The 10,990-nt window shown below is 55.2% G+C and overlaps 4 protein-coding genes across 4 annotated transcripts; 3 read left to right on the top strand and 1 right to left on the bottom strand.

Annotated features, from left to right (window-relative positions):
• Positions 1 to 391: 391 nt before the first annotated feature.
• On the top strand, positions 392 to 1,618 carry VDBG_07450 (transmembrane protein UsgS; the record flags this gene model as incomplete). Its single annotated transcript, XM_003001945.1, has 4 exons — positions 392 to 515; positions 586 to 692; positions 811 to 903; positions 1,016 to 1,618. The coding sequence occupies 4 exons, from the start codon at positions 392 to 394 to the stop codon at positions 1,616 to 1,618; spliced, it is 927 nt and encodes a 308-aa protein (XP_003001991.1).
• Positions 1,619 to 2,376: 758 nt separating this feature from the next.
• VDBG_07449 (formamidase) lies at positions 2,377 to 4,058 on the top strand (the record flags this gene model as incomplete). The annotated part of the gene is made up of 8 exons (XM_003001944.1): positions 2,377 to 2,451; positions 2,503 to 2,521; positions 2,578 to 2,635; positions 2,683 to 2,913; positions 2,967 to 3,269; positions 3,319 to 3,407; positions 3,468 to 3,710; positions 3,763 to 4,058. 8 exons carry the CDS (start codon positions 2,377 to 2,379, stop codon positions 4,056 to 4,058), a joined length of 1,314 nt encoding a protein of 437 aa, XP_003001990.1.
• Positions 4,059 to 4,567: 509 nt separating this feature from the next.
• On the bottom strand, positions 4,568 to 5,584 carry VDBG_07448 (ubiquitin thioesterase OTU1; the record flags this gene model as incomplete). Its single annotated transcript, XM_003001943.1, has 2 exons — positions 4,568 to 5,259; positions 5,377 to 5,584. 2 exons carry the CDS (start codon positions 5,582 to 5,584, stop codon positions 4,568 to 4,570), a joined length of 900 nt encoding a protein of 299 aa, XP_003001989.1.
• Positions 5,585 to 6,960: 1,376 nt separating this feature from the next.
• On the top strand, positions 6,961 to 10,817 carry VDBG_07447 (chromatin structure-remodeling complex protein RSC2; the record flags this gene model as incomplete). The annotated part of the gene is made up of 6 exons (XM_003001942.1): positions 6,961 to 7,253; positions 7,326 to 7,428; positions 7,504 to 8,332; positions 8,394 to 8,953; positions 9,458 to 10,336; positions 10,473 to 10,817. 6 exons carry the CDS (start codon positions 6,961 to 6,963, stop codon positions 10,815 to 10,817), a joined length of 3,009 nt encoding a protein of 1,002 aa, XP_003001988.1.
• Positions 10,818 to 10,990: the final 173 nt, after the last annotated feature.

Here is a 10,990-nt window from a genome sequence, read left to right as displayed (position 1 = left end):
CGATTTTCCGTCTTACAGACGGGCCACTTTAGGTACCTTGCCCAGACCTCGTTGTGAGCAACGCCCATTGTGCGAGCCTCGTCCTCCGGCACCTTATTTAATGCGAAGAATGTCGAAGAGGGTCGCTGGGCAAAGGGTCACTGGTCAGACACGTTACAGGGAATGTCGCACTACCTAACCCCGATAAGTGTAGCCCCCCATTGATAGCGTTGTGAGATAAGCGCCCCAGCTCCCACATTTGGCCTGGCTAGGCTGCTCGTGTGCTGGTGTCGTCATTGTCTGGCTCTGTGCCTGTGGTGGGCTGCCAGGACTCTCCAACTCGATGTTGCATCTTGGGATCCGTAAATGCACTCAACCCTAGCTCTTTACCATAGAAGCCACATTCGCCATCATGGAGCCCGATAAACTGAAAGAGAAGCTGCACGTCGATAAGGAGAAGCTCAAGCAGCAATTTGATGTCTCCCATTTCGGCCTCAACTCCGTCTTGAGGGGTGCCCAGTTGACCTTCGTTGGAGGTGAGCCCATGAAACCGTCCATCACCACACGCTTGGTCGGCGCCGGTTGCTAACCCGCTTCGCGCAACAGCCCACCGAGCGCTTCAGAATCCCGGTATATTTACCTCCGATCACTATAAACAGGCTGCTGCTGCTGTCGTTGCCGGCCTGGCCATCCGCCTCATCGTTTCCATTCCCGTAGGCCTGTTCCGTCGTGTCCGAGGAAGCCTTCTGTGCCAGCTGACGACAAGCCTTCCAGATTATTGGTGTTCGGGTTCTGCTATGGCTTCTTTCTTTCGCCATAAACCTTGAACAGGTGACCTGGGACAATCAGATCGTGGAAGGGCTGAACTTTCTCGAAGAATACGTTCTCCAAGTTCCGTTCTTCCTCATGACCCTCATGCGCTACGTCACGCCGACCCTCGATAACCTGTAAGTCAAAGTGCGGCTTCCTAGTAATTCGATGCTAACTGGACAGATTCATGGATTCGCTCCAGTGGGTCGATCTAACGTACGTTCAGAAACACAAGCACGAGAACCCCGAAAACCTACGCGACATGTATTACCCAAACCTCAAGGGCTACAAGGTCAAGGACGGCAGCACCCACACCACGAGCACGGCCGAAGCGTTATCGATGTTCTTCATGCGATTCGCTCGCAAAGCCGGCATCTCTCTGGCCATCTTCGCCTTATCATATGTGCCTTATGTTGGTCGCTTTGTCCTTCCAGCCGCCAGTTTCTACACGTTCAACAAGGCAGTCGGCATGGGGCCGGCAGCCATCATCTTCGGGACCGGCATCTTCCTACCGAGACGCTATCTCGTGATTTTCCTGCAGAGCTACTTTTCGTCGCGAACCCTGATGCGCGAGCTGCTTGAGCCGTACTTCTCACGAGTGCACTTCACCAAGGATCAGAAACGCAAGTGGTTTCACGACCGCGAGGGCTTGCTCTTCGGGTTTGCGTTGGGGTTTTATACGCTCATCAGGATACCCCTTGTCGGAGTTCTCGTCTACGGCATTGCGGAGGCCTCGGCGGCCTACCTCGTCACCAAGGTCAACCGACCCTCCCCCGCCGTACAGCGAGTCTGCTGGCTTTGCAGCCAGTCAGCAGACTTGGACGAATAAGCACGAATTCCTGAGCTTGGAGTTGTCCAACCTGGATTCCATGCACCACAGGTCCAAGCAAAACAGTGGGCAGGCCCAGAGTGACATACCAATCCCAACTGTAGAGAAAGCCAGCCATTGAGTGGCCCTCTCCTTCATCGGAGAAGATCCGACTGACGGGTCCGAAGCTGGAGCAGTGGCATGGAGAGGCGGCTGAAAAGTTCATCTTTGGAATACTGTACATACAAAGGGCTTCCACTGGATTTGGAGAGAAGCACGGAAGGTCGGCTTCTTCATAATCATCATGACCAGAAGCGAACATCAGGTGGCGCTTATGTTGATTCCAATTACGTTTCGCAGCTGATAGGGGGAGCGTTCGCTCATGCAGAGTGAAGTCACCGCGACGAATCACCGACAGGGGTTGGGGTGTCGCCGGCGGCAAGATCGTGCGGGGTGAATGGGAGCTTTTGATAAGCTTCCATGCTATGCCCACTACAGCTCAGGAGATTCAGGACAGCTCCGTGCAACCCCCGGAAATCCGTAGACCTAGTCTACATTGGCTGACTGGTTTTAATCGATGACTTACAATATTATGGGAATCCGTAGCTTGCCAAGGGCGGGGTAATTATGGACGCCTACTTATACCAGGGAAAGCCAGCGTGATGGTTACATGACTTCTTGAGCTTCGTCAGGCCAGTAATTTACAACGAATTATATGGTCCAGAAGACACGACAACATTATCGTCAATTAGTCGTTCGCCTTCAAGATTGTGGATACCATGGGCAAGACGGGCATTCGGACTGTGAATAAGGTGAGCTTTGACACGCCTGCTGCTGAACAGCCTGCCCTCCATGTAAGTCATCTGCTGCCCATTTCGCCGGCTACACATTAACTTCTGACTCAGAACAGATGGCATCCCGACAGTGTGTATACCCCAGCACCTTTACCTAGGTAGTTTCGAGGTTGACTAATGATCCAGTTCCCTCTGCCGGCGCCATCAAGGATGGCGAGACGGTCAAGATTGAATGCGTGGACTGGTATGTACACTAGGTCACTTAGCCATCGCGTACGCTGATTGTCTCAGGACTGGAGGCCAGATTGGGAACAACGACTCTGCCGACGATGTTCTCAACGTAGACTTGACGAAGGTTCATTACCTCTCGGGTCCCTTTGATGTTGAAGGTGCCAAGCCAGGCGATCTTCTTCTTGTGGAGATTATGGATGTCCAGCCCTTCCAAGATCAGCCATGGGGCTTTACTGGCGTCTTTGATCGAAACAACGGTGGCGGTTTCCTCGACGAGATTTATCCATCCGCGTGGGTCCTCGCCTGATCTGCTGGCTCAGAGCGGTTTTACTGACACGGAGCAGCGCAAAGGCCATCTGGGACTTCGAAGGCATATACTGCACTTCTCGGCACATTCCCGGGGTCAAGTTTGCGGGCCTCATCCACCCCGGTATCCTAGGCTGCGCCCCTTCGGCGGAGGTGCTGTCGACGTGGAACAAGCGCGAGGGTGAGCTCATCGCAGCCAACAAGCTCGAGCGCAAAGTCGCATTGCCACCGGAGCCGCAGAGTGCGCACGCCGGAAGTGCGGACGAGGCGACGAGCAAGAAGGTCGGTGAAGAGGGAGCGAGGACGGTGCCGGGACGGCCTGAGCATGGAGGCAACTGCGAGTATGTTCTTCCGTTCCTGCACAGGTAGAATCCAACTGACAGACCGCAGTATCAAAAACCTCAGCCGAGGAAGCAAGGTTTACCTCCCCGTTCACGTTGACGGAGCAAAGTTCAGCGTGGGAGACCTCCACTTCTCGCGTATGTTGAGTGTCGCTCCCCTCATTTCTATCGATACGCCCATCTGACAGTGTGGTTTAGAGGGTGACGGAGAAATCTCCTTTTGCGGTGCCATCGAGATGGCTGGCGTCATCACGATCAACTTCAAGGTCATCCGCGACGGCATGGCAACACTGGGCCTCAAGTCGCCCATTTACATCCCTGGACCTGTCGAGCCGCAGTTCGGCCCAGGACGACACATTTACTTCGAGGGCTTCTCCGTCGACGAGCATGGGAAGCAGCATTACATGGACGTCACTGTCGCCTACCGGCAGACGAGCCTGCGTTAGTGTCTTCGCTCTCTGCCCATGTTGAACCAAAAGTACTGACAGGATAGGTTGCATCGAGTACCTTCGCCGGTTCGGTTACAGCGATTACCAGGCGTACCTTCTCATGTCGTGCGCGCCCATCCAGGGACACGTCGCTGGCATTGTCGACATTCCAAATGCCTGCACGACGATCGGGCTGCCGATGGACATATTCGAGTTTGACATATCGCCGGCTCTCGGGGCCGTGGAGAAGAGGGACCTCGGGCAGTGCGCTTTCTCCGGCGGCGAGACCCAGGGCAAGGTCGAAGCTGGCGGCAAGAATAGCGAACACAGTTTTGGTGGTGGTCTGACTTATAAGCAGTAAGCGGTGTGCCTTCTGCGTACGGACCCGGGCCGTGAATCGAATCCAAGGCGGAAATTGCATGATACAGACGAGCTTGAATTTACTGCTATCTACCATGTACAGCGGCGCGTTTCCCAGCATATGTGTTTCGTGTGTTACCAATTGGCGAGAGCGAGAATGCGGGTGGTGATTTGACAGAACCCAATCCACATTGATGGAAGTGGTAGAAATCACGCACAGAATGAATCTGAGGAGAAGGAAGCAATTTGGTACTGCTCGAGTCAAGATGCGTCTTCGCATTGGAGACACAGTATCAAGGATAGCAGACTCGGGAGCGAACACAGTCACATCTCGCAGTTATCATGTATAATCGCAGTTCTGACGACAACGACAACGGCCATCGTTGCACACTGAGTACACACTGAGTATAGAAAGTCTGAAGATCAAATCAGATCGTTTTCGCTCCAGACAGACTTGCTGAATCTGGACTTGTGTATCACGCCATGGGATCAACCCTGCACCGCACAAGCTCAATCATCGGGAATGACAGCGAGCGAGGCGTGACCCGTGTCGCTCGTGTGTTTCTTCGCCGACGCCTCGCCACTCCCTAGCCATCCGCATCCGGGCGTTTGACATGTCAGAAGAGCATTGTCTTTGATCTCGGAAAGTGCCACGTGGCCCGTACGTTCAGCGTGTTCTTTCCCGGCGCGTTCGCCGCTGCCAATCCACTGACAGCCGGGGACGTCGCAGGTGAGTAGGATTTCCGCGGGGTCGGTGTAGTAATGCATCTCATGCAGCTGCGCCACGAGCTGCTGGGTCTTTTCGAGGACAGCAGCGTCGTCTGTGGGCCATACCGTACGATCGAGCTCCGGAGGAAGCATAGACTCCTGGTATGGAGGCTCTGAAGGGCTGAATGCGACGCGGTCGTAGTGAATGCCAGAGTAGACGAGGAGACAGCGGGTGTCCTTATTTTCGCCGAAGCGCAACAAGGTCTGCCCTTTGACGTCAAATGTACAAATCTCAACATCGAATAGCTCGGAGAAGATTCCTAGCTCAATGGCGCCACCCCAGCGGTCGCGCCCTTGGATGGCACGCGCGTAGGCGGATGGGGGCGTTGCGAGGATCGCCTCCGAGTACGTGTCCGGGTGAGCCAGGATGTGATCCGCGACCATCTTGCGAAGCTCGGGGGCGGGGATCTGCCGGGGCAGGGCACCCCCAAAAGCTGTGAATAGACAGCTATTGTCGTCAGGCATGACCCGGGAGGACTGGTGTGAGCAGTGTCAGTACAGACGTGAGGATTGAGTGCAGCAGCCACGGCGGAGATCGGGGATACCCATACGTAGGGTGCCCTCCCTCTCAGCCCATGCCACACTGACACTCTCAGGACCCTGTGTCGGTGGTTGCGAGACGTCTGAGACAGGAATGACGGGGCGTGAGGTCGATGGCGCCACGATCGCTGCTGGTGCTGCTGGTGGCTGGGTTGCTTCGGTGGGCACAATCGTGAAAGTTTCGCCGTTAAGACCGAGTTCCTTGGCAGCCTTATCCATTTGGTCACTTTCGAGGGTCTTCAGGGGCCAACCGTATTTGAGAGTGAACTCGGGAATACCTGTCTTGGCCCTTACCTCCTCGTACAGCTGGCCGATGGTTGTGTCATCACCGAGGGAGAGGACGCCAGTGCCACTGGGACCTTTGTATCTGGCTCTCATGGCTGGTTTGGCTTGTAGTTATAATGACAATCGGTGGAGTCAGTGGGTGAACGGCAGTCATGCGTAGGACCACGTTCTTGGAGTTGTGTTGTGGTAGTGGTAAAGGGCCGCAGGGTGGCGGTGGATCGGAAGGGGGGTAATGGAAGCAATGATGTGAGCTGGTGGTCGAAGCTTCTAGTACCAGTTGGTGTTTTGATTACTGGTTGGAGCAGGCTTGTTCGACGGTCACTACTTTGGAAACGAATATATTTTTCTTAGCCCACGACGAGTGAGCTCCATGGTCGTCTTATCTGTCATTCGAGGGCTCTAAGGTTGCTGTCGCTGCCACTGATAGTCTGCTTAGCAGTGGATCGGGCATTTTCAGGACTACAGCCTGAGCTTCGGAGTGGGATGCCGCCGACAGCCCCTCAGTTTTGGAGCTCGAAGCTTGGATGCTGCTGCATCTGCTGAACATCCATCAAGTGGATCCCTGAATTGCTAGTTGCCGCCGATCAAATCCGGGGTTCCATGATCCTTGGCCATTGTCCTAAAGCTCGCTCACGCTGCAACCTGGGTCGAAGGGTTGCTGCTGGCTGGACGAGTTCTTGTTGGCAAGTGTGTGCTGCCTGCTAGATATTTAGGTGTCCAAAGTACATTGCTTTCAGATTTCTCAGCAAGCAGACTCCATTGGACCAGAGTGCCTTTTTTTCGTAGAAGCATCTGATTGCCAAGAGATAGCCACGGAGGGCGTATTGTGGAGGCTTGCTGAAGGCAGAGGCTTGGCTTGTCGCACAACGGGGCGAGAAGATGAGCTCTCACCACATGCACCGATTGTGAGACCCCGAGACTGTGAAATAGGAATAAACATCAACACCTCGAGTGCAACGACTGTCGTCATTCCATGACCAAGGTGTTCATGTTCTCAACGGGAAACAACCGATTTCGACCACCCTCGCTGTGGCTGCTTCAGGTACCTGTGGCTTATTAGTATTGTGGTACTGTGGCGTTGGCGCGAAAGTGGCTGGCCCAGTCGCATCCTCGTCGCGCTTGCTCTCTGTCACGGTCCTGCCCACCTTCCACCAGAACCCCAACCCTCGATTCTCGCACCGTTGCGACATCCTCCACAGCGCGCCGCCTCCCCCTCGTCGCGACCACGTTATAGCTCACGTTTATCTGCTGGTGAGCTTCCGTTCGTTTCAACTGCCTCGGTGGCCACATCCTTTTTGCCTCCCGACGCCATGGCGGGCACGCGCAGCAACGCAACCGACGTGCGCGATTCCATCGAGGCCAAGCTTGACAAGGACAAGGACAAGACCAACGGCCACGACATGGACCTCGACACCCCTGAAAATGCAGCAGATGACGTCGATATGAAGGATCAGCACGACGAAGAAGATGCCGACGGGGAAGCTGACGCTGAGGCCGACGCCGACGGCGAAGATGATACTTCCCAGCAAGATGTTGATGAGCCTGGAGACCTGCTGTCTGTCCTCGGCACGCTTGAGTCCGAGCTGAGCAGATATGAGGAAGAGTTAGTTTTCTCTCTCGAGCCTGATAACATTGAAGGTAGACGCACGCGTGCTGACTGAATGGCCCCTTCCAGCGGAGAGGAACTTGCCGCGCCCTTCCAGCGCATCCCTAACAAGCGATCGCTACCCGACTATTTCCAGATCATTGAAGAGCCCACGGCATTCAGCAGCATCAGGGTATGAGGGGACCCCCCCCTCCCCCCGTTTCATACCTTCCGAGTTGCGATCCCCAATTGCTAACCCATTATATAGAAAAAGGTCCAGAAGAAGGAGTACACCAGCGCCAGCGAATTCGTGCGAGACCTGGCTCTCATCTGCCACAACGCGCAGGTTTATAATCTTCCGAGCGCCCCAATCTTTCATGCTGCTGTCAGATTGCGCGAGGTTGCCAAGGAGAAGCTGCAAAAGCTCGTGACAGCCGGCGTCTTGACCGCTGCCGAGGTTGAGTTTCCTTTCCTGGGCGAGTTGCCTCCTGCAGAGGAAGCCTCCGAGAACGCCGGTGAAGAGGACGAAGAGGATGAAGAGGAAGAAGAAGAGGAAGAGGATGATGACGACTCCGACGATGACGAAAATGGTCGTGGTCGCAAGACTCGGAAGATTGGACGTCGCCCAGACGCAAGCCGGGAGGAAGAAGACCATAAGAAAAGAGGCCGCCCGCCCAAGGTGCTCACACCTGCTGAGGTCCGGATAGATTCCGTCCTCAAGGGATTGCGCAAATTCAAGGACGAGTCCGGCGAGCTGCGCATCCTACCCTTTGAGAAGCTGCCTGACAAGCAGGAACTGCCCGAGTACTATGACGCCATTCAGAAGCCTATTGCTCTCGACATGATCCGCCAGAAGTTCAAGCGCAAGAAATATGCTACTGTTGACGACCTTATCCAGGACCTGGACCTCATGTTTGAGAACGCCAAGCTCTTCAACGAAGACGACAGTGATATTCACCAGACCGCCATTGATCTCCAGAGGGAAGCGCGCTCGCTGGCACAGCAGGAGAAAGCCAAACCTGATAGTCTTTGCCGAGCTGACGACGGCAGGTTGCCGTTGGCCGAAGTACAGCATAACGGTGAGACCTGGAGAGTTGGTAAGTGACCAGTCTGATCCAAGGCATGAAGAAGAAGAGTGGAAACCTAATGGCTGTGCAGGCGACTGGGTTCACATCAACAACACAAATGACGTGACCAAGCCCATCGTTGCTCAGATCTTCCGGCTCTGGCAAGACCCCAAGGGCCAGCGCTGGATCAACGCCTGCTGGTACTATCGCCCCGAGCAGACCGTGCACCACGAGGACAAGCACTTCTATGAGCACGAGGTCGCCAAGTCGACGCAGTACCGCGACCATGCCATCGAGGAGGTCATTGATCGGTGCTTTGTCATGTTCGTGACGCGTTTCTTCAAGGGACGCCCCCGCGGGCTGCCTGCCGGTAAGAGCGTGTATGTCTGCGAGTCGAGGTACAACGAGGAGAAGTGCCGATTTGCCCGGATCAAGACATGGTCGAGCTGTGTGCCAGACGAAGTCCGCGAGAAAGACTACGTCTCTGATCCGTTCCCTCATCCCCTACGAATGAAGAAGTTCCCCAGCCCTATCAAGCACCTCATCAGGCAGAATGCGAAGCCGACCGATCCGCTGCCGAAGCCGACTTGGGGCTACAAGAACATGCCGCCTGTTATTGGTGCTGTTCATCGTCGTCCTAGAGAGTCCAACGTAAGTAATTTCTTTCCCTCACTGTGTTGTTCAGGATATGATAGAAGCTACCCTTGGGTCGTGTTTTTGTTGGATATGATAGCGTTTGCGTCGAGCAGAGTTTTCTTTTTTGCCAGCAGCTTCCCGTTTACCTGAGTTCTTCTATTGTTCTCCTCTTGATTCCGGCCCAGTCCGTAGCCTAGTCGCACGCCGCTCCGCCTCTCTCCTTGCCAGTCGGCATTTGAGGTCATCCTGGCGATGGACAGTCGACGACAGCCGACACTACGGATACCAGATCCAGGCAACGGCATCGTTTTCATTTCTATTCAATTCCTGCTTCTTCCCACAATCCTTCTTTTCTACTTTTCTTCTATACCTGCTTCTCTGCTTGTTTTTGAGTCGGTGGTGTTCTCCCCATCTTACACAACTTGCACAACCTTCACGTCACACACACGGGAGGCGACTGTACTTCACTTTCACAGCCTGAAATTCTGCCTTGGAAGCACTCTGCTGAAACTCTGACAGGAATCACCTCCACCGCAGCCTACACCTCCGGCTCAGCCTGCTCAGCCAATTCTTTCTAACACAGGACGGAGGCCTTCCTCGTTCCGCGGTTCCCAGCCACCAGCGTCGCCCTTCCACATGGCCCCTCCTGGCGCCTCGCCATCTCCGGCGCCTCTTGTTCCCCAGTACCACGGACAGCAGCAGCCGCAGCCGCAGCCTCAGCAGCATCAGTACACTTCTGCGTCTCCGGTTGCTCATCATCAGAGTCCTCATCAGCCTGCTCCGCACTACCCCCAGGGCCAGCAGCCGCAGCCGCAGCAGCCTGGTCAGAGCCCCTACCTCAACTACCGGCAGCCACAGCAGCCACCTGGTCAGAACGCTGGCCAGATGTTCTCGCAGCAGCAGCATAACATGCCGCAAGCTCCGATGCATCGCCCACAAGGATCCAACATGGCAACCGACCAGTACCAGAATGGCTTTCAGGGTAACTTCCAGGGCCCGCAGTACAATCAACGCCAAGGCCAGCATCCACCTGCGTACCCACACTCGCCCGCGACCCACATTCAACAGGGACAACTAAATGTGCAGCCCCAGTCTCATGCTCAGATTCCTCAGATGCAGCCATCGCACATGGCCAATTCAGGCTTCGCTGACCACCGCATGTCCATGGGCACCAACCGAAACACCATGGCCCCCACTGCTGGTATCCAGATGCAGCCCTACGTCCCTGCGCAGCAACAGCACCTGCCACCTCAGCAGCAGCAGCAGAATTCGCACAATGCCGCGCCCTCCACGGAAGTTTTCACCCTCCCGGATGAGCTCAACAACGAGATCCCCGAGGAGATCCGCCTCATGTACAACAACGACAATGGAAAGTTGCTCTGGTACACGACTCCGCCCGTCATCACCGAGACTCCCGGCCTGGCTCCCGAAAGTGCTGGCCTTGGTCACAGCGCGCGTTTCCTTGCAGATAATGAGGAGTTCCTTGCTGAGCGCGCCCGCAAACGCAAAGAGCGGGACGACAAGCTCGCTGTAGAGGAAGAACAGAAGCGTCAGCGCAAAGAGCGCAATGAAAGAGAACGCGCTTGCCATGACCCCCATGCAGCGGGAGATTGAGGATCTCGCCAGTGCGAAGTGGCGTCAAGTGCGCGACACGAAAGGAGGCCCGAGAGACAGCAGCTCCTGTTTCAGATCAACTTTCAAACGTGCGAAGATTGGCTCCAATGCGGCGCATGAGGGCTACAGAATCCTTAATGAGGAATTTCAGATGGGTCCGAACTACCGAAAGCGTTATATGGAGGAGAAGGAGGCTGCGCGCCAGAAACGCATCGCCGAAGACGAGGCTAAGCGCAAGGCCGCCGCTGAGGATCGCACCATTTGAGGTTGCTTTTTCTTTTTTACGGATCAAAACGGCAACGGGCAGGGGAGTGATTTTCGCAATTGCATGAACATTGGAGAAAGGCAGATCAGCCTTTCGATGTATCAAGTTTCCAGCTTTCGGCGTTGAGGGCAGTGGCAGGAGGTTCACGTTGCTCTGGATTTCTTCTTGCTTGG

This window comes from Verticillium alfalfae, genomic scaffold (assembly GCF_000150825.1).
Source record: "Verticillium alfalfae VaMs.102 supercont1.10 genomic scaffold, whole genome shotgun sequence".
NCBI classification, from domain to species: Eukaryota; Fungi; Ascomycota; class Sordariomycetes; order Glomerellales; family Plectosphaerellaceae; genus Verticillium; species Verticillium alfalfae.
The sequence above is the reverse complement of the archived record's forward strand: the minus strand, read 5'-3'. Positions and strand labels throughout refer to the sequence as shown.